Source organism: Ochlerotatus camptorhynchus, unplaced genomic scaffold (genome assembly GCF_037179485.1).
Source record: "Ochlerotatus camptorhynchus isolate MF236.1 unplaced genomic scaffold, CSIRO-AGI_Acam_v1.1 ptg000554l, whole genome shotgun sequence".
Classification (NCBI taxonomy): domain Eukaryota; kingdom Metazoa; phylum Arthropoda; class Insecta; order Diptera; family Culicidae; genus Ochlerotatus; species Ochlerotatus camptorhynchus.
This window is the reverse complement of record NW_027041037.1, coordinates 159530-183443: the sequence shown is the minus strand read 5'-3', so window position 1 is coordinate 183443 and position 23914 is coordinate 159530. Positions and strand designations below refer to the sequence as shown.

The 23914-nt window shown below is 38.8% G+C and overlaps 1 protein-coding gene across 1 annotated transcript; it reads left to right on the top strand.

Moving 5' to 3' along the window:
* Positions 1–3890: 3890 nt before the first annotated feature.
* On the top strand, positions 3891–23793 carry RhoL (Rho-like). The gene is made up of 4 exons (XM_065236520.1): positions 3891–5302; positions 22637–22885; positions 22954–23071; positions 23137–23793. The coding sequence occupies exons 2-4, from the start codon at positions 22649–22651 to the stop codon at positions 23340–23342; spliced, it is 561 nt and encodes a 186-aa protein (XP_065092592.1). The 5' UTR covers positions 3891–5302; positions 22637–22648; the 3' UTR covers positions 23343–23793.
* Positions 23794–23914: the final 121 nt, after the last annotated feature.

Genomic DNA, 23914 nt, shown 5'->3' with positions numbered 1-23914 from the left:
CGTTATCACCGGTCCAACCACGGCCAATTCCAGTGTTGGCGCCGCTCCCGCTCAACCAACAGTTGGCTGCTGCCCAGTCGGCTGCCGCTGCAGTACCTAGTCAAGCCTCCGGCCCATCGACGGATCCCCCTGCTCCGGGATTGGCCGGTACAACCGGTGAAGCTACAGACGATTCTCCGCTGTCAACGGATGAGATCGTCACACTGTTGGCCCAGGCCATCATCATCAAGCGCACCTGCGCAACAAGAACACAACAGCTCCAAGCTATCATCTCCTTCGTCGCTAATTATGGACCGTGAACCCATAAAGATCGCCAACTGGAACGCTCGCTCCGTAGGGGCGAAAAACATTGAGCTTGCAGACTTCCTCCGCAAGCACGACATCGACATGGGCCTCCTCACCGAGACCCACCTCAAGACCGGTGACAGCTTCTGGCTGCCCGACCACAGCATTGTCCGGCTTGATCGCACCAGCTCCAGGGGGGGCGGTGTCGCGGTCATCATCAAGAAAGGCATCAAGTACTGCACCCTACCCCACTACCGCACTTCCATCATCGAGGCCGTCGGCGTAGAGGTGGAAACATCGACCGGAAACATCCGGTTCATCGCCGCCTACTGTCCCCGGCAATGTACCGTTAGCAATGGTACAGCACAGCAGTTCAAGAACGACCTTGCCATCATAACCCGCACCAATGCCCGCTTCGTAATCGGAGGGGACCTGAACGCCCGGCACGAGGCCTGGCGGAACTACCAGCAGAACCAGAACGGCCGCCTGCTATTCGACCATTCCCAGCATGGTCTCTATTCCGTCTGGTTTCCGGACGAACCAACCTTCACATCACCGACGGGCAACCCATCGACGCTGGACCTGTTCTTGGCAAACACCAGATTAGCCAAGCCGGTTGCCGTCAACGACCTGAGTTCGGACCACCAACCGGTGCTGACCGAGCTGGGCTACAACGTGGCCCCTGCACCGTGCCAGCGGAAGGACTATCATCGAGTCAACTGGGTCCAGTTTCGACGCGTGGTCGACCGCCACATCGACGACAACCCACCGCTCGACACAGTGGAGGACATCGACCGGGCCCTGGAGGGTCTCCATCAAGCCATATCCGTGGCTGACGAAGAGTGCGTTCGACGAGTTCCTGTGAGGGGTAAGTTTCAAGCAATTGATTCCCACACCAAACTCTTGATTCGGCTCAGAAATGTTCGTAGACGCCAGTTTCAGCGGACTGGGGATCTGCAGCGTAAATACGAAATGGTCGATCTGAATCGGCAGATCGCTTCCAGAATGGTCTCAATCCGGAACGAGAGTTTCGGGCGGCTCGTTCAGAACCTGGACGACCGTTCCAGACCATTCTGGAAGGTTGCCAAGGTGCTGAAGTCTCACCCCAAGCCCATTCCACCACTTAGAGTCAATGACGAACGGCTTATCACCAACGAAGAGAAGGCCAATGCGATTGGGGAGCACATTGCCCAGTCGCATTTGCTTGGCTCTAAAATCCCAAGTCCACTCGAGAACCAGGTTGCGCAGTGCGTCCTGACGTTAGATGCCTCCCCTTGTGCCGTCCCTCCAGAAGAACGGATTACAGAGGAACAAATTTGCTCAGCGCTGAAATACAGTAAGAACATGAAGGCTCCCGGGTTTGACGGAATATTCAACCTAGCGTTGAAAAATCTCAGCCCGAGGGTGCACTCGCTGCTAGCTGCCACCTTCAACAGATGCTTGGAGCTGCACTACTTTCCAAGCATCTGGAAGGTGGCAAAAATCATCCCGATCCGCAAACCTGGGAAAGACCCTTCACTACCGTCAAGCTACAGACCGATTAGCCTGCTCTCAGCGCTGAGCAAGCTGTTCGAAAAATTGATCCTCAGCCGACTAAACAAGTTTGTGGAGGAACATGACATTCTTCTTCCGGAACAGTTCGGGTTCCGTAAGGGGCATTCCACCAATCATCAGCTAGTGCGGGTGATGAATAACATCCGGAGTAACAAAGCTGTATCCAAGTCCACAGCCATGGCCTTGTTAGACGTCGAAAAGGCGTTTGACAATGTCTGGCACGACGGACTTATATACAAGCTTTGTAACTCCAACTTTCCACCATACCTTGTGAAAATCACCCGTAACTATCTCCAGCAAAGGTCGTTCAGGGTGTCGTTGAATAGTTCCCTTTCGGGACAATTTCCGATCCCAGCAGGTGTTCCGCAAGGGAGTCTGCTGGGACCACTGCTTTACAGCATCTACACGTCAGACATCCCTCCTCTAGGAGACGGTTGCGTGTTCTTTCTGTTTGCAGATGACACCGCGATAGCTGTCAAGGGTAGGATGCCTCGTGAAATTACGAACAAGCTCCAACGATGCCTTGACACCTTTACTGATTATGCCACCACGTGGAAAATCAAAATCAACGCCTCGAAAACCCAAGCGATCATGTTCCTTCACAGACAATCATTAAAACTTAAACCGTCTCCCTCCTGTACCGTAATAATGGATGGTACAAGGGTCGAGTGGTCCACTGATGTTACTTATCTCGGGATGTTGTTCGATGAGAAGCTCCTGTTCCGCTCGCACATAGAGAAAACCCTAGTTAAGTGCTCCGCCTTGGTTAGGTGTTTGTATCCGCTCATTTGCCGCAGATCCCGCCTCTCAAGGCAAAACAAACTGGCTGTTTACAAACAGATCATAGCCCCCGCGATCTTCTATGCCGCCCCGGTGTGGGAATCGTGCGCTCAGACCCACAGGAACAAAATCCAGGTTGCACAGAATAGAGTGTTGAGGATGATCCTAGATCGTCCATTCGACACAAGAATAGCAGACCTCCATCAAGAGGCAGAAATTCCCAAAGTAGATTCCAAAATTGATGATATGACAACTAAATTTATTCAAAAATGCAATCTTTCTGAACATGCTTTAATAAGCAATTTGTACATAGTAGGTTAAGTGTATATAGTAGAGTAGGTTAGTTTTAAGCTGTAAATAGTAGTATTAAGTAGTTTCTCTTCAAATTCTAAAAACAAAACAAACCAATCCCACCAAGGTGGTCGACCGTGTACTAAGTCTAGGACTAATCCTGTAAAACAAATTTTAAATTTTGCCCATACCTAAAGATGAAGAAAGCAATTAAATCACTTAGTAAAAATTTATATGGTAATCGTCCAAGTTAAACTAAAATAAAGATCATTTAAACTAAAAAAAAAACTAACTAAACTAACTGCTTTTGCTCATTGTCGCTTCGGACGGCGTGGCACTTGGTCCTGCAGTAAGCAGGACCAAATCAGCGGCTAAAGGTGGATCACGGTGTAATTTATGTAAACACCCTTCCCCTTTCACAACAACCTCTCCCTCTCCCCTTTCACAACAACCTCTCCCTCCCCCCTTCACAACAATTTCCCCCTCCCCCCTTCACAACAACCTCTCCTAACCCCCCCCCCCCCACTCATCAACAATCTTTCCTCCTGTGGTTCTACGTCATACTGCGGTCGTGTCTAGGACACAACCCTTTAATTTTTTTATACTATCGTTCAGTTTCTAGTCCCAGTTACAAGTTGTGGATAAACATTCGATCGATTCTTAAATTTACTTTATTATTTATTCGATCAAATTTGAAAGTGTCCTACCGTCGCTACCGTCGAAAAAGTTTCAATTTTACAAAATGACTACACTTTTCTTCAAACCGACCAACAGAGAAGAGTAACACCAGCAACCGCTTTTTACGCCTTAGTATTCTCACACATCCATTTCGTATCTCTACTGGTTATAAAACTATTGAAACATCTATCCACACACACACGCGCGACTGGAACTCACATTTTGGTTCATCCGACTGAGAAATGTGATATACCGTCGCCAACTCTTTCGATGGCCAGCTCAGCGCGCTCATCTGGCTGTTCATTCGCCAACAGCAATGTGTCGCGAACGGTTGTTTTAAGAGTCGCTACTGGTGTCGAATACGGGGCTTGTGTGGATACAAAACACTGCCGCGCTGTGTAGAACCTGTTGAACGATTGAAGGGTTTAACGACTACTATCGCTCTATTCACGAAAGTAGATGATCGCGTCACTCTTCAGTGCCAGGAGAGGAAACAGTTGTTTTGAAAGTTAGGAAGATTTGTCGTCACTTGTGCTTTAAAGGAAAAACCCGGGTGTGCTTCTAATGGTCGTGCTTTATCGTTATCATCACTTATCAGAATCTTACATATCCTGTGTGGTAGTGTGGTGCCGGTACTCGTTAGAGTTAAAAGCGGATCCCATAGAGGAAACATGTGACAAGTGTTACTCGGTTAGGCTGTACTGATGTGAAATTGATTGTTTGTCTAGTTAATTGAAGCAGACCAAATAGTCAGTCGGTGTGAGCAGTTGATGCTTCACGCTTTTGAATGTGCTGAATGTTGATTAGTGTCGAGAGCTGGTTCAGTGTGTGCTATGAATAATTGATATTCAGCTTCATCATCTATTTTTTTTTTGTGGTAGTTTTGTGTTTCACCAACATTTATGCAAAATAAACGAGTCGAAGATCTTCACTGCGGACATTAGCGAATTTCTGCATTTGAATGCTTGGCAGTGTGCTTGAAGTGACTTAATCATCTGTCTTAGGACGTCGTCGTCGCTTGAAAATGATTTACGCCTTGAGTTGCGCTTCTACGTCCCGTTGGTGTTGGTGCTTATCTGTAGCGAAAAATTAAAGCTGACGGTTTGTAACTCGAAACAAGCCAGCCATTGGCGAAGAGTGAAAAGGAAAATATCACACATCAAGTGATAAAAAGGCAGAATTCCTTATCGGTGGAAAATACAAATAAATTTCATTTTGCCCTCGTTGCTTCCAGTCAGCCGATTCGCCGTCCAAGGCGGTTGTTTGTGTTCACAGTCGTATATCGATATATAGGCTTCAGAGAGCTAAATTTGGATTTCACAAGTGTAAAAGAAGAACACACCTCAATTGATTTCGATTACGCAGTGAAACTGGTCGACAATTAATATACCAAACCAGACCGAGTGTGGAATTCATCTTTCTATAGTCGTCGAAGCAGAAAAGGAAACAATCCCAAAAACACCAATAAATTATCGAAAAATTTCAGTTACATAAAGCAAACGAACCGTGAGAGCAAAGTTATCCCGCGTTTGGCGCATTTTTGGAACCATCTTTCAACCTGCGACACAACAAAATAAAAACAGTAGAGCCCGCTTTCGAAGAAACTTGCGTGACAATTAAATGAGAAAAAAAAAAACTGGATTACATCAGATTGAAACACCACTGCTGAACACCGGCTGTTCATTCGAGGGTCTTCGAGGAGAAAAATCAAAAGGTGAGCAAACCCCCCAAAAAAGCACGGTCATGTGTTTCTAGGAATTCTATCACGAATTCCACCTAATAGCTTGTTGAGCGCTCTCGCTCGAGTGATTCACGGATTACGTATCATACGGCAGTTATTGCAGGAGGGACGAATCACATTTGAGCATCATCGTCGCGTTTGTTGATACGGTGTGAAATCTTGGATGTACATTGAACACTCTCGAAACAACGAAGAAAACGGGTAGACACCATGCAATATGAATACAGCCATAGTCGAACGATATGAACAGGCACACTCGCTGCACTGGGTGTGGTGCAGGTTCTTTCGGTCGGGGCGGTATATCTACAATTTATACCGCTACGCAACTAAATGGATCGTTCAACCCGTTTCGAGCGAGAAAGTGTACAATTTCTTGCGTGACATAATTGTGCCTCGAGAGGATTCACCTTTTGCCATGATGTGGACTCAGGTAGCATGATAAATTGAACTCAGTGTATACTATTAAACTGGTTACAATTACTCATGGCTTTGTTTAAATTGATTTTTTTTTTATTTGACGTCTTTTGGTTGGTATGTAGGGTAAATGACGGCTTCGGCAATACCTTATTCTATTATCGTCAGCGGGCAAACAAAGTTCTGAAGAGCTCAAGTTTGGCATGTGGATACATTGTGTTTCAGAGCATCTATTGGCCACATTTGAGTGCTCTAGGACTTTGTTTACCCCCTAACGATAAAAGGTTAAGGTATTGTCGAAGCCGACATAACCCGTACCTCAGAGTTGGAGCTTTATTTTTAATTTCTAGGAACAGGTAGATTGACTTAGATACATTTTAGATCTCTTTGTTCAATGGAGATAGAAAAAAAAGCATTTTCAATTTCATTTAGCTGTATGCTGAATATCAGATAAGAAAACATCACAATTCAGTTTTCTGATATAGTAACGAGATACCTGTGAGAGCAAATATGATATGTGAGATCAAAGATGATAAAAAAAAATCAAAATTGTATAAATCGATTCTATTTTTTACCTTACGGACGTACCGTTTTTTGATCAATTTTTGATTTTCCCTCCTCTTTAGATAACCCTTCTCATTTGTAGCGTACCTAACCTTTGGTCGGTCAGCTCCTCCCTTCTAAGGGGCTATTCATAAACTACGTAGACCGTTTAAAAAATCTTGTATGGACAATTGTCTACGCAGGCGGAGGGGGGTCAAGAATAAAAAAAAATGAACAGCCCCTAAATGGTACGGGTTAGAAGATGCAAACCAATGTTTTTTTATGGTTTGGTAATATGTTCAAGTAAAAAATGATTCCATATACTTTCAAGTTTATCGACGCCACACTTGAAGAGTTTTTAGATGAGTAATTTCCATTTAATTCCGATATGATTGCTTATCTTTTGCAAGATATGCGTACGTCGCAGACAATAGCTTTCCGTCTTGAATACTGCTTGATTAACAGTAAGGAAGTCTACCAGTAGTGAATGAAATTCGCACATCTTTCACAATATTATAACGCTATTTAAAGGAAATAACACATCCTATCGAAAATATCTTATTTATAAATAAGCTTCCCAACTCCTCTTACATATAAATAAGATTCGTAATTGCAATCAGCGCCAAACTCCGTTCACTAGGATTTAAGCGTTGAATATCAAATCTATGTGGCTCGAAACATTATTGATTTAGTTTTACATATTTTACATAGTTTAACTGGTGTTTCGCGACAAATCGGCTTGATATTCAATGGTTGGCCTACACCACGTCAAACCTGTACGAACCCGATTTAATCTTCTATGGGATTCCCACTTGGATTTTTTTAATTTAATCAACTATTTTTAAATAAATTATCAATACTTTAACTATTTGTTTTATATTACTTCTACGTGAAGTCAACGATTTACCTCGTGATTTACATAGTTGAAGATGCTAATTTCAAATAACAGACTAGAGTGGCAATTTTTATACGATAGATGAGGAGATGAAAGTATAGAATTGATAGTTCCGTTAGAGTACGGCAGTGTGAAATTGTATATATAGAGAGTAGAAAGCGAGCTAGGACAACTTTTATGAATGAAGGTACAAATCGGTTTGATTATCTCTCTTTACCAAACTCCCCCGTTGGAGAGGGATGGTGAGGGGTATCTCCCCCCGTGTTGTGAAATGTATTGATTATATTCTGTGCTTGTAAATTACAAGAAGAGGTTTTAATGTATGATTATTATGATCGAGTGAGTTAGTTAGTAAGTGAGCAAATGAACATTTTAAACCCGCTGATTGTGACCCTGTGAAAGCGAAATTGTTAGGTTTTATGAGTTGAACAAATAATTTATAACCTTGTAATTTATAAGTACAAACATCATCATAGCATCTAATGATTTCATTACTCGGAAAACCATATTTTATAGAAAAATCAGCATTTGCAACCTCGGATTTAAAGTCACTAAAATTGGAATAGAAATCAATTGACCGGTTGACACTCCCAAGTAAAAATTGTTAGATACCTACTATATACATACCGAATGGCGATCTGTGTGCTCCAAAACAGGCAAGCAACAAACGATTAACCTTAAATTGATGTATACCTGATTTTCGTATGATTTCCCACTTACGGTGCTTGTGGTTTTAAAACTATTAACTCAGCAGTAATATCTCCAGTAGTAATATAATATTATACCGGAAATAAAATTGCTCTCACACAAAAGCCATACACCGTATTGATCGCCCTTGCTCCATTCATTATCACAATGGTTCCGGGATTGCTTCTCAACAGAGCGTAAAAACATATGTCGTTCTGAATATGAGTATGTGTACTGTGTACAATAATCAAGAAGCTGCGATAATGGTAATGTCCGAAGAGGCGTGAATGTGCACTAATTGATGTAGATTAATTTTAATTAATCGTAGAAAATGGTCAAAGATTAACTGGCTGAAACTTGAATTAGAGCTGATCTTCTTTCTCACTGCATATTTTCACGGTCTGTGTTTTTGATTCGCCCATACACACCAAGTTGTTTTTACAGTTGTCGGTAAACATTTTACTGACTTTCAAACAGCTGAACATTCGGTAATCAGTTCGGTAAAAGTTTGGTTTACTGAACGATCAGTAAACTTGCAATGTATACTCAACTGTCAAAAAATACCGACTAGCTCATCATTAAATACCGAAGTTCGGTAAAATTTACAAAATAATCAGTAAAAATAGAAAGGCCGTCATCTGCCAAAAATTACAGTTCTTTCGATAGTTTTTACTGAAAAGCAGTGAAATATAGGGAATTGTTCCGTTCAAATCATGCACAATATAAATTGTTGTTTATATCTTTTATTAAATGCAATTCGTCAATCTGTTTATCCAACGAGTCAGCGATCGCCAGCCATTTTATTTGAGTGCTAAAAAATGAAAACATTTAGATAATATAAATAGTACTCACTGAAAAGATCCCTTACCCCCTTACTCCCTTACTTAGCACATCTAATCTCATCGGACACATCTTCCATTTCAATGGTTTACAAGTTTTTTTTCTGCTAATATTTCTGCACGATTTTCTTAAAATTTAATTACACCGCTTAACATACGAAATAGATGAAGATTTGACAGGCGTGATTTTAACTGAAGCGTTCAGTAATAATTACTGAACTCCTGTATTGTTTACATTTTTCGTCAATATTTATAAATTGTTCACTGGAAATCGGTAAAACTTTTACTGAACAGTTTAGATTAAATGTCATTTCATGGCTTACAAACTACATCGGTAAAATAGATGCAAATTTTCAGTAATATTTTCATGGGAATTACCGAAAACTTGTAGATATTTGACAGACAGAAGAAAATTAAAGCAATTTTACAGATCACTCAGTAGAAATTAAATTTTACAGATCAAAACCGTAAAAAATTTACCGAACATCAAAATTAGAATTTGGTGTGTACACTTAAATTTAGGATACAAGTAATTTTGCGGCTTACGCTTTGCGAGGAAAGGCAGGGTTGAAACAGAAATCCCTATTTTTACGTTTGGTCATCCGTAGCAGGATGTCAAATACGCGTCATAGAAAACATATTGAATTTACAACTCAAATACCCAGAATCAATTAGGACTACACGTAACAATTTTTAAAACAACATTAAACTTTAATTATATCGAACCTCGAAGACTGAGTCTAAGTACTGGTGCTTGTACTTGGAACTGATGAAGTCTACTTGTAGTGGACGAAATACAGTGTCCATTCAATTTACGCAACACGTCCTTAATGTAAACTGCCTGTTTAAAATTTTAAAATTTTAAACTCTGTTGATTAGTATATTTTTAAGATTGTCCGGATAATTGTGACGGATAATTTGACATAATAAGATGATCAGGTTTGCAATTATTAATATTTGTGGAAAGCTAAGAAGTCAAAATTCGTATGTTTCCAAAATCAAACGAGTACTTTACGCGTATCTATCAAAAGACAGGCTATTATAACGGAATTAAAAGGTACCCGAGTAGCACACTTTCATCACAATAAGTTACAGCAACTTGTTTATGACTGAAATAAGTCGTATATAAGTTTCTACAAATGATTTGTGACAAGCGAGCTACTAGGGTAATTACTCAATCCACTCCAAAAGATCTTGATCCTTAAACTGTGGGAAGAATTCTGAAAGGCTGTGAGGAATGTGAAATTTTCAAACTCCTAGAATTATTAAAATCCTAATATCCACCCAGAATCATGAAAAGTTCCAGATCGTGAACATATCCCCATTTTTTTTTTTCCTTTGGTTTGTTTTTTTCCGTCGATCTTGTTTTCCGTGCTGAGCACCAATGCTACCGACGTGCCAGGAAGGCAGCTCCCACACCTGGACCCTACCTATCGACCCATCAACTCATGAACCGGGGACCAACGGCTTTACTTCCCATCCGAAGGAAGGCGTGATCAGAGATGTTATGCCTCAGAACATCCCGGCGGCGCCGGCTGAGATTGAACCCAGGCCTGCTGGGGTGAGAGGTAATCACGCTTACCACTACACCACCGGCGCCGTTAACATATCCCCATGTCAAGGATGTTTAAATGTTTTTCTAGAACAGTACAGAAGAGCAAGGCAGCGCAAATAATCTGGACGATCATGGAGATGGGCCGAGATACTTTTTTAAAAAAAAACTGCTGGACAGCTTGACATCATTCTGTTGAGCACGATGAAACAGTCAGTTTGTTATTGTCAAAGAGCAATTTCCAATTTTTGGCACAATATGCAAAAACATAAATGATTTCCCCGTCGAATGCTTCCAGGTTCATCAAAATCGTTCTGGGGGCAAAATGCTGAACGGACGATGAGATCGACACAAATTTGAGTTGAATTCGACTCAATTTAGCTAAGAGTATAATTTTCCGAGCTTTTCTAGGAAAAACTTCTCGAATATGAGGTACTCAGTCTAGGAGTATACCAAATAGACTGAATAATACCTCTCTCGATTTTCCTCATATAATAGAAGTTTTTTCTGAAAAAAACACGAAAAATTTTACTCACATTTTGAGAAAATCCACTTTTAAATTTAGTAGATCTCAACATTCGTGTGTAGCTTTCTTGCAGCTTATTATAAAATACCGTTTGTTTATCTCAGCTGGGTGGCATGCCGCCATGTTATTGAAACCAACATCTGAAACGTCACAATTCCAGTGTGAACTGCAAAAATGGCGTGACTGAATTGTCTTATTTTTATCAAATGAAATTATTTTCCCTTTTATGCCATATAAATGGTTGACTTCGTGGTAGAAAATCAGAAAATAATATTTTATGAGTCCTAAGTTTATTTTTCACAAAATTTAAGCAAAAATATTAAGAATATCCATAATATCAGTCACGCCTTTTTTGAAATTCTGGCTTGAATCTTCTATTTGTTTACAAATTATGAGCTGTCAGTGGGGCCCGCAATTCGCGGGTCCGCAGCGATGTTAGCTCTTTTCAAGGCAAGGCAAACAAGATAGGGATGCCACCTAGCTGGTTTATCTAGCAGTGGATTGACAAAACATTGGAATACAGGTATCAAATCAATGTACATAAAAATGGACACGGACATTGTCGGACTGCGGACACGAAATTAGAGCATTTTTAGTGCGTATATTAAATTTCAGAAAACATCTAGCATAACAGGATTGCTCAGTCGTTAAAATTAACGTTTAAATTTCGGTTGCTGAAAACAATCGATTGGTGCCAAACAAGGTTGTTAATCGTCAGCGTTATCGAATGGGAATTGCATTGAAGACGTTGACGGACGTTAACGTTATTAATAACCCTGGTGCCATTAGACGAACCAGCTAAGGGCTGAAAGTCTCTAATAGCGAATTCGTTTATTATCGGGGTTGGAACCAGTTCCAACCCAGTGCGAAACCGAACTTTTTGTCAGTGCGAACCTCAACCTGAGCTAGGTTTTAAAAACAAACGAGCAAACTGACGTTTGTCAGAAACCAAGCAGACCCAATCCTGATACCCGATCCAGGTTGGAACTGAATAATAAACGAATTCGCTGTAAGAAAGCAGAAGAAGAAGAAGAATGACTACCACAATAAAGCATTTGTTTTCATTTAAACTCTAACGAAACGCTGAGGTAGGATTTCCGTTAGAATGTCTCTGCTCTGACTGTGCAGCAAAGGTCGATGTTCAAATAAAATTGCTTATAAGGAGTGACGTTGATGAGTACTGTTATTGTTTGGAAACGATGCTTTCTAGACACACATAGGTGCAGTCTATGAGTCGAGTTTAGCTTCCTTACTTCCAGCTATTATTTTAGCTTTCCTTACGACGTAAACGGGCCGGGAACTGGTTGATAGTTAATTGCGGTTAGTAATGTTGTTCCGAACATTAGTCACAATATTTCAGCGATGAATGTGTTGCGACGAGCGCTGCGCAGCTTGTTGCTATAAACCTTTCCTTTTCATTAATCGTACGTGTGCCTTTATGCTTTGGTAAACCAGTTGATGGTGGTTGACCACATTTCGTTGCTCAGCCTGCGGTCGGTGATAGTCATCGCAGCAAAGGTTTGACGCATGATTCATTGAACGTAAAGTTCCGTGGTTTTCGAGAATCCCAACCGTGTGTACTTTTCCCAAGGCAAGTGTGCAAAGTGCGGCCTGGAAAGTTAGTAGGAATTTGGTAGATTTTCTCGTTCCATTCGTCATTGATATCTCATCGTCTAAGTCCACGTTTAGTGTTTAAGTTGTAAGGCCTCAATTACTTCACAGTATATGATGGGATACACTATTCTACTATTCGCATACTGGTATATATGTAGCTTGTTGCGTGGCGATAAGGTCGACTGAAAGACGCCACACTGATGCATTATTCGAAGCAGTGAATGTTCTCGCCTTGCCGGATGTAAGAGTGAGAAATGTGTACCCTCAGCACAGCATTCTACATTCAACTGTAGTCGTTGAGATGTACCTACTCAGCTGCAGAAAAGAAATCTCAATTTCATTCAATTGACCGAGTTGAACTCGGTGTCCTAATTCTGTACAATTAAGAAAATGTTGAAGTGCAAACAAATTTTATCATTGTTGTTCTTTAGTGAACGTTATTCCTAGTATTGTAATGACATGTTTAATTAATTAATCTACATACTACAAAAAATGTTTTTCGGAATTATGGAATCATTGAATGCAAGATGATATTGAAAAGTATGTAATTCACACATAAAACCTGTAAATTTTGCTTCTAAGCACTGACGAATCATAAAATTGCTGATTGTGACTCTCTGAAAGCGAGATTAACAGGTTTTATGTACCAAACGCATACTTTTCAAGCTCTTCTTGTAACTTACAAGACAAAAATGTCGTTATAACATCTAATTAATTCATAATTCCGAAAAATACTTGCTATAGCGAAGTGAGCGGAAGCAACCCTGCTATAAACCATGATCATTTGTGAAATTAGATTATTTACTTGATGTCTATGAATTCTTCAGATCGTTAGAAAACTCTTTGCATGAAATCAATTGAATGGAAAGCTTTAGTTGATATTACCAACAATCAGTACTATTTTCATGTGTAAACATCTTTTATCAGAACGAGCATTGTATATATGTATATAAAAAAATTATGTTACATTTTCAGCAGCTTACTACAGAGCCCGAATCTAAATGCGTGATATCAGCGCAATACGGTTCTACGATGTTTTATCAAGCTTCAGTTAGTAAATAATAATACAAACACCATTCGAAAGAATGATTGCAAAACCCTTTATTACATATTTGTTTGTGTATAATACGTACGTTTTCGTTTTCAGCATATCGGAAACAGTCAGTGCTGAATATGGCTAACGAAAAACTTTGATAACCGCTAATCTAATCAGTTTCTTTAAAATGTTAGCTTCGGAAACTGCTAATCGATAGATTAAAAACTTGACTTGGAAGTTATTTCTTCCATTTAATTTATTTGAGAACTGAATTTTCACGTCTTCAGGCAAAATATTTTTTTTATATTTAATCTTCAGCTAACTCGAAGAATGACCAACTCGCAACACAAGGCTGATTTTATGCATGCTTATGCGCTGCGGCCGGAATTTGTGTCTAAGTTAGAATTGATCGGGTGCATTTGTTTTTATTTATATTCATATTTATTTTTATATCACATTTAATGGGTTCTGATCAGACCAGGATGTTTCGTACAGCTAAAAATACTCTTGGAACTGAATTTAACTAATTTTACCCCACCTGTTAATTTTACACCCAGTTCCCTTATATCATGTTGGCAAAATATGACCAGCGATGAACCAACGCATATAGACTTCTTTGCAACAGAGCGAACTTTCTCCATCTCTATGTTATTTTTTTCATAATGCCAGTAATTATTCAATAATATCTCTTTTTTTGGAAACTATTCTTCATTTACTATCTACTTTACTGCATTTCAAGTTTAAATCATACCCAAGTAATCAACAAGCCCGCTGGCCGATTAGATTTTTGTAATATAATGCTGACATATAAAGTATCAAAGCCCTATAACAACTTTATATTCTCTCCCCTTGGCTAGTTTTTGCACCTTGCTGTTGGTGGGCGGGCTTAATTTCATGCTAGTGGAGTGTTGGAGACGGTGGGTTTATGGTCGGCGTTGCTGGCTCATGCCGCGATAGAATGGTGCCATGAGCAGGCAATGGGGATTACTAAGCTTCCCCTCTCTGATAAACCACTGCATGAGAGAACCAAAGATCTAGACTAGCAGTGATAGTATCACACTTGTTACTCCTTTAATTGAGAGCCGCGTCGTAGTACGCTTACGTATAAGCACTGACGTTGGGTGTGATACTGGCGGGTTTTGCCGCAAATCACTCTTATTTTATTTATTTTTACGCAGATAGATTTATTTGGGTTTGCAAGGGAATTATACTATTGAAATATTTCAGAAAGTGCCCAACGGTGCTCCTTCTATTTGCGTGACAAGCTTTCATTGTTGTTTTCATTGAAGTATTACTCAGAAAACAATGTTAAACGTCATTTTTGTACATGGTATTGTAACTAATCTTATATGTGCTCCATTTTGATTTGGGATAAGTGTTTGAACTATGGCTCGAGATTTCCACTGTGGTGTGCTTCTATTTATTGTGACATACCCATATGTATTTTTGTGGTGCGACATAGTGGAAACGTGAAAGCTTAATTGGAGCATATACCCTATATAATTTAAAAATCAGCTAGGAAACTAACTTCAAAATGAAGCATTTTAGTCACATGAAGGTGTTACCTGGCTCGAACTAAGATATAATAAATAGGTATAGGTCAAAATCAAAAGTACTTGAAACACGTTTAATTTTAGATTACAAGCACAAGTGCAGGTACTAAATAAAGCATGGGTTATGATTGATTAGGTGAATTAGAGCTTTTAATAATTTATTAAATTAGACTAATGAGATATCATAATCATCAAATGAACTTAAATTAAAAACTTCAGAAAGTCTAATGACATTAAGTAGATAAACAAAAGAATTAGGATGCGGAGGGTCCGCTTAGTGAGGCAACTAACAAAAGTTGTAGAATAAATCTTCTTATTTAGTCTTGAACTTTAATAAGAAAACGCAGGCAGACCAATAACATTTAGCAGATTAACAAGTAGAGGAATAGTTTAGGAAATAAGTAAAAGTAGAGGTATGCGACAATTAATAGCTTTTAAACTTTTGGAGGTATTGTATTCCCCTGAGTTTGTTGTACTCTATTACTATATTATTCTCTCAATACGCGAAATCTCTTATATATGCTGTTAAAGCATCTGAGTTAACTTATTTCTTAGTGTTCAAGTACTTACATTTGTAAACAGCAGTCAATGTTAATCTATGAACTAAACCATACGTAAAATCGATCTTTCCTTATGTGGTATTGATGCATGTTTAACTTTTCGCGGCTGTCGGAATCAACGCGCCTACGTCTACGGAGCTTACGCAGAAGTGATTCGCAATGCGGTAGAGCTCACCAAAAGTTTTTTTTTTGAGCTTCTGTAGTATAGAATTTGTTCGGTACGGTTGCGAAATCTTGAAATGATTGATACGTGCGGTAAAATAACTAAATTGAAACAAAGCTCAACAGTAAACTAAGTAGAATATTTAGGGAGGAAACCAAAATTAATCAACTTGCCAACATAGACTATCACATTTATTTTGGTGGCACTCTTTAAATGATAATAAGCCTTTTTTCTCGCTTCGGTTGTCTCGCACGGCTTTCGGAATTCGCGCGGTTTTCGTAACTTACATAATTTAGATATTTCGTTCGAAACGGATTTACTTATTCAATCGGTTTACTACGCGGATGTATCTACGAGCACACGTCACAGCATTTTTTCTATAACTATCTTGAAACAATACATACGGAATCCAGTGTTCAAGCGGCCAACATAGGCTAGTCCTTCTGCTGTATTGTCAAAGATAGAAGCAAAATTTATTCAAATGGGTCAAGTCTTGAAGATTAAGCTGTCACGCAAAGGTGCCCTATAACAACTTTATATTGCAAAAAGGGCTATTAAAGGGCTATTAACGGGCTTGGTGGTTACTAGGGTAGTTCGATGAATCTTTTTCACCGAAATTAAAATGGAAGCAAAATAAGAAGGATTTGTCCAATACTGTAAGGGACCTCAGATAGCCTAGTCAGTAAAGGCAAGGTATTATCAAGCCGGAAGTGATAGATTCAATTCCCGGTTCGTTCGAGGAGATCGTTCGGTTGGATTTTTTTCGACTTCCCTGAGCATAGAGTATTATCACAAAGAAACAGCCGTAACTCTTTGAATAAATTTTGCTTAAATATATCTTCACCGTACTCACTAAAGACATCTCGCGAGTTATTCGTGGAAAAACACTTGCTTCACAAGTTTTAAACAATGTTGCAATATTTTTGATTTGAAATGTACAATACAGAAATGCAGAACGGCGCGGTGGTCCTTAACTCGAGTCTTGTGACTATTATCTTATACCAGTAACGCACCACAAAAAGGTGATCTTCCAACGTTACTGGTTTGAAAGTTAAAAAATTATAAAATGGAACGAACTCACCAAGTTTAGCCAATTGAACCTGAAGGCTGCCTGACATGTGTTGATGTAGAAGACCAAATTGTAGACGAAGCTTGACGAAGATCAAGTCCGGTTTATGGTAGTTGCGCGGAATTTCTTCCTTCGATTTGAGAAAAACAAATGTTCGGATGTATGTAGTCGATTTTTAATGTGCATTGGCAAGCCTTTTCGTGGCCAATAGTTAGGTTCAACGCTGTGACTCAACGAATGATGGAACTAATGATGGGACGCCTCGTGGAGGTTGTACTTGGCTTCAGAACAGCTTCTCAGCGGCAAATAGTAGGGACCTTGAATGAGGAACTAGAAATTGTCTCCTGGGCCTGGTTATGGCCAGATAAGCAACCGATTATAGATTAAAAAAAAAAACTCCACGAAAAAAACAAACGTCAGGTTCGAACACACGCTCAGCCTACTCAATAATCATATTAAAACAGACAAACATCTCTTTCACCTTGATCGGCGTACACGCATTAAACGTTCAATTTAAATATTATTAGTTACACGAATTCTTCAGCGCTGGCATTGGATCACTTTGACGTTTCTATATATTCTGTCGAACTTGTGGGTACCATTGTTTAAAACTTAGCAAGCAAGCTTTTTGTTCGCAAATAGCTCGTGAGTTGTCGTTAGTAAGTTTTGTGACGATATATTTAAGGAAAATTTAATTAAAGAGATGCGTCTGTTTGTCTGTCATATTAGGGTGCCAATGGAAATGATCATCATGAATTTTTCAAACCGACCATAGGTACACAAAATTTTTATTGCCTCAAGAAAGTCCTTATGCTAAATTTGAGGTCAATTGGACATCGGGTGGCAAAAAATGTGAAATGATAGGGTGGAGCACTACTTCAGCATATGGGACCCATTTTCGTCATAAGCGTCAAATACAATGTAGACAAACAGCAACATCCAACGTTCATTCATCTAATTCATTGCTCACGAGTTAAATTATGTGAATCCTGTAAAAAAAATTGTACGGGGCTACCGGAATGCTGATTTAAGGGGGGTCTACCGAAGTGAAGTGAGGTATGCTGAAATGGTACCACACCCTAGCCTTGACTGTACAGCGGTACACACCTTACTCTAAAAGTGAGTTCCTTTCCCGACCGAAAAAATATATATTGAAAGCATACTCATATTGGAAATGTCCAAGGGAAACATTGATCCTGTAAAAAAATGCTTACTATTATAGTTGAAGATGCTAAGCTTCAAATAACAGAAAGTGGTAATTTTTATACGATAGGAGATGAAAGTATAGAGTTGATAGTTCCGTTAGAATTGTATATGTATAGAGAGTAGAAAGCGAGCAAAGACAACTGTGAGGAAGGTACGGTTCGGGTTGATCATCTTTCTTTACTAAACTCCCGAGGGGCGATCAACTGCATAAATCAGCTGAATTGTAAATATACACTTCGAAAAATACACAAAAAAATACGTAAATGCGTACACGGTAACTAAAATACCCTAATAAAAATACTAAAAAATACCTCGAAAATACTTTGTACATGAAAAATACATTCCATATTAATACATTTTAATTCAAAAATATACAAAACTTAAAAATACATAAATACGAAAACATACAAAATACACCTTTTCAAGTCGTGTAGATGAATCGAAAATACTCAAATTCCATAATATTTTCACCTACCCTTCAATTATAGTTAAATGAAGGCCAAGTTTTAAATAATTTTATGACTGCTAGTTAGCTGGAGAATTAATAATATCAATAATTATTGATTTAATCAGAATTTATCCCTGACTGATAAAAATGGCATAATGACGAAGATTGATAAACAATATACTCTTGGTGATTAGGATTAAAAGTATTAAGTAATTTTATTTATGATTAATGCAGCTCGCTGCTCTCTGATTTAGATAACACTTTTCACATGCCTTTGGTATGGGAGGTTTTACAAAGGATGTTCTTTTTTTTGTTTTTTTTTTTCATTATATGTAGTCAGTCATTTAACACATTTAAGGTCATTTGTTACTTGTCCGGAAGGATATTTGAACTTGTGACCAGTGCTGATAAAAATCATTCCTTCTACACTCAACATAGCGGAAAATGAAGACAACCTTAACAGATAGGCCAACTACCAACATGAATTTTAATTTTAACATAAAAACATTCTCTTGATCAAGACAACCTTAATATTCGTCTTCATCTTGGTGGGGATGATTTTCAGGATTAAATTCAAAATGATTATTTTCATAGTACACAAATATAGCGCTGTAGAACGTGTTATGTTGGTTTTTGCACACAGATCGATGGAAAATTATTGCCTCATGTTGAATTGATGGTAATATCTAGGTTTTAGGCTCTGGGGTCGACAATATTCAAAATAATAATTTTGCCCAAAATGAATTTGATTATTTTGCTTTTGAGGATAGCTTCTGCGAAACTACGAAATGCACGGAATTTTAAAAAAAAACACACACACACACAAGGCGATTTTCAAAATTCTGCTTTGGTCACACACTTTGGAGCCAACACTCAATGCTGTCAGTGACGAACTTGTGCAGATTTGTTTAGTAGCTAAATGTAAAACGAAATTAAATGACTTAAGTAAAACAATCACATGGAGCTGATAAAGTGCAGAGACATCTACGTTCTGAACTGCTTGGAAAACGATAATGTGACTCAGAATGCACGAAATTACACTTTTTGTTACCAGGTGAATCTCTGTCATTGACGAAAAAATTAATGAGATTTTGAAAAAGCCTTTTTTGATGATCACGTCTATCAGTGACTATGTGATGAACAATTCTGTCAATACCGCGTGAAAGTCTATCAATGCCAATGACAAATCTCAGCACTGATTGGTACCAGAAGGGTGGAAACTATCGATTAAAAATTGGCTCACTACTTGACTAGCCTATTGGTCCCAAGCAAATCGATCAATGTACCCCATTCTAGTCGAAGTTCTAGTACTAAACTATGTTTGTTTTGATTCGCTATGAAAGTTTGACAGATAAAATGAGGGGTTCGTGGATATTCCTATGTTTCGAGGGGTGCATCGTTTGGCATGGGACCGAAGATAGTACCAGAGCTGAACCAAAAAGTTGAACACGTTTCTTCGGAACATTCTGGTCTTAGAGTTACCTCTATGTTGGTACTCAGTACGGAAAACAAAATCGACGAAAAACAAATGAAACAAAAAAAAATAGTTCAATTTTTTGGAGGCTAATCAGGCCTCAATTAGGAACCGTTTGAGCACTGTGGAGCGAAAATGTCAAATGTCAAAATGCGCTCTTGCACTTCACAGACTCATAAAGATGTACAAGACATTGTTCAATACTTCATTGAGCATGTAAAACTGCATGATCATATCTCCAGAATGGTTTGGAAAGCATTAAATATCTTATTGATAGCGTTCGATGATGTGCATGTTGTCAAGATGCTCTTTTGAGCTTCATGGACTAAAAAAGATTTTCCGGATATTGTATCGCGATTTCCATTGAACCTGCAGAAATTCAAGATCGTAAGTCCAGAATAGTTTGGAGAGTATTAAAAATCTTATTGATACCGTTCCATGATGTGCATGTTGTTAAGAGGCTCTATTGAGCTTCACAAACTCATAGAGATTTTCAGGACATTGTTCAGTACTTTATTGAGCCTGTAGAACTTCAAGATCATGACTCCAAAATAGTATGGTGTGCATTAAATATCTCATTCGATGATGTGCATGTTTTCAAGAGGCTTTCTTGAGCTTCATACACTCATACAGATTGAGAAGGGATAGAATCCTCTGGTTGCTTCTTTTGAACTTACCTTATTCATGATGAATCCACATAGGAGGGAGATAGAAAGAATAATGCCTAATTTTTCCCGACATCGATATTGGTCATAGAAAAAGTGCTATTTTTGGACGAAAACTTGAATAGCTTATGAAATATAGTATTGATGATAGAGACTTTTTTTTTCTTGATTTGTTTTCCGTGGATCTTGTTTTCCGTAGTGAGTACTAATGGTACCGACACCAGAAAGGCAGCTTCTACACCTGGACCCTACCTATCGATCTATCGGCTTTACTTCCCTCCCGAAGGAAGGCGTGATCAGAGATTTTATGCCTCAGAAAATCCCGGTGGCGCCAACTGGGATTGAACCCTGGCCTTTTGGGTGAGATGCAATCACGCTTACCACTTACCACCGGCGCCGCTATGATAGAGACTTGAAGAGACCTGAAAAATGACAACATGTCGTATCATTATAATATAAGTAAGTTTGTACGTTTGTATATGCTATTAGTACGTTCTGACTATAGCTGATATTTCCATTGAAAACTTGATGTATGAGTGCTCATTGAAAGATAGCCTATATTACATGATATAAGCCATAGTCTGACAGGGTGCCTTCCATTCATTTTGACTAAAAAAAATGTTTAAAGAAATTATGGAATAATAAGATATTATGAAAATATTTTGATTATGTAAATAACAAGAAAAGATTGTTAAGTTTGTGTTTGACACAAAATACCTGCCAATTTTGCTACATGAGAGTCGCAATAAGCGATTTTGTAATTTATCTCACCCACTCTTCGCTCTTCACTTTTCGCGAAGAGGCGATCAGAAAAACGTTCATTGTGACTCTGTCAAAGCTAAACCTGCAGGTTTGATGTGTGAAACACAAACTTTACAATCTTTTCTTATTACTTACATATACAAAATATCATCATAATATCTTATTATTCTATAATTTCATAAAACATTTTTTTAGTCAAAATGAATGGAAGGCACCCTGGTCTGAACGTACTATATGGCTTATAGTATGGCAAATAATTGCAACACAGAAACCACCATCGAGATAGCGCTATAACATGTTATAACTCTCTGAACAAGGCTTAACATGCATTCAAGTAATGTTTTCTTTCATGTAACGTGTTTAATCGTACGTTCAGATTACAGAGTTATAGAGCTATAGACTTCTCTGACGTTTGTTAAATGCACAAGAATTAGTGCAGAACTGGGTAAATTATAAGCACAGACAAACAGACGTAACTCTTTGAATAAAATTTCCTTCAAAACATAGTACCGCCAAACATAGGACTGCAGTAACGACATTTCGCGGGCTTCTCGCGGAAAACAAATTTTCTCGCTGATTCGCAAACAATGTTGCATGCAAGAAACACCGAATATATAGAAACGTCAAAGTGACCCGATACCAGCGCTGCAGTGAGTAGTTCGCGCAAACCAATCGTTAAATGCGCAAACGGTGATCCAGAATGAAAAGTTACGTCTGTCTGTCTGTGTATGTATTAGTGCAAGAAAACCTTTGAATCTACCCAAAGTTCTGCACTAATACTTGTGCAATTCACAAACGTCAGATATTCTATATCCCGTTTAGGAAAAATGTTCTAAATTCTGAGAAAATCAAAAAAACATTTTAGGTGCTTTACTTAAAATAAATTGGAGATTGCGAATTTTAAAAATAATCGCTTGTATCAATATTGACATTTAAATTTGAAGGTATCGGGGATTTATGTAATTTTTCTAAAGTATCAGAATACTTAAAATCTTGTATTTTTGCACCTCCGGACATTGAACATTTTCAGACTTCATATTTATTTTTTATATCTACGATATAACTAAACTTTAGGAGCCTTGACGTGAATAAATATTGAGAATTCGATTAAATTTTCCTCTATTTTGCACCCTGGCTACGCCCTTGGGTGGTGATGTAGTACGCATTTCGTTCATTTAAAATATCACTTCTGATCAATGTAACAACATCACTATAAAGCAAAATTCTTTTTTTTTCTACCAAACCACAACGTCCTTCCCATGTGCCTAGTAATAAAATGAAACTTTTTCTCATCTTCACAGACTGAAATCGAAATGACGATGGGTAATATGCGTCCACTGAAGATAACCACAGTCGGTGATGGAATGGTCGGCAAAACGTGCATGCTAATTACCTACACACAAAACGAATTCCCCAGCGAATATGTGCCAACGGTGTTCGATAACCACGCCTGCAATATCACGGTGGACGAGAACGAGTATGCCCTCACACTATGGGACACGGCAGGACAGGAAGACTACGAAAGACTACGACCGCTAAGTTACCCAAATGTTAGTCTGCAACAAGTGCAAAATGACTGTCGATAACTGTTATCACTTATCATTGTTTTTCATTGCAGACCGATTGTTTTCTCATATGTTACTCCATATCTAGTAAAACATCGTTCGATAACGTGCTTTCAAAGTGGTACCCGGAGATAAGGCACTTCGCACCGACTGTGCCGATTGTCCTTGTGGGTAAGAAATGCCGAATAAATTCAATTTGATTCCGTTTCGATTTCTTATCTCACATCCATACACAGGAACCAAAAGTGACCTCCGAGTACATGGATCCGAGAAGTTCGTTACTACACCAGAAGGCAAAAAGCTAAAGCACAAAATCAAAGCTTACTCGCTGGTAGAATGTTCCGCGAAGAAGAAACTCAACCTCGGTGAGGTGTTCGACGAAGCCGTGCGAGCGGTGGAGAAAAAGCCTCATGCCAAACCACGTGTCTGCACGATACTCTAGTTCCCGGTCGATTTCCTAGTTTATAGTTTTGTTAAATCCTACAATTTTATTAAATATATATTATATCGATAAGGCCACGGCCAGTGATGGTAGGTAGATGCTCTACTTTCAACTTAACCAATTGTTTCAGAAAAAAATATCCTCATAAAACGACGCCTCTGGCCTTAATCTAAATTACAATCCAATCTAGCAAACAAGTATTCGTAGATTTCCTACCGTTGAAGTATTGTGTTTATTGAAAATTGAGATATTTGCTAAAATTTACTGCTAAATTTATTATCGAAAATGTTGTGCTATATTCTGCAAATTATATAAATTTGTTACATTTTCAATAGGATATTTTATTTGCATCCCGATCATTGGGAGAACTCCCACATTCATCTACTAGTCATACGAGTTTTTCATGAATCATTGAAAATGTAACTGAAGAAATACATGAAATATTTGTGTAGATACTTGTGAACAATGTTTAGATGACATTCCATATACGGACTGAGCCACCGAGTGTTAGTTACAATAAATCGCTATGATTATAGAAATGCAGTTGGAGTTGATTCCCTACTTAGCTATCA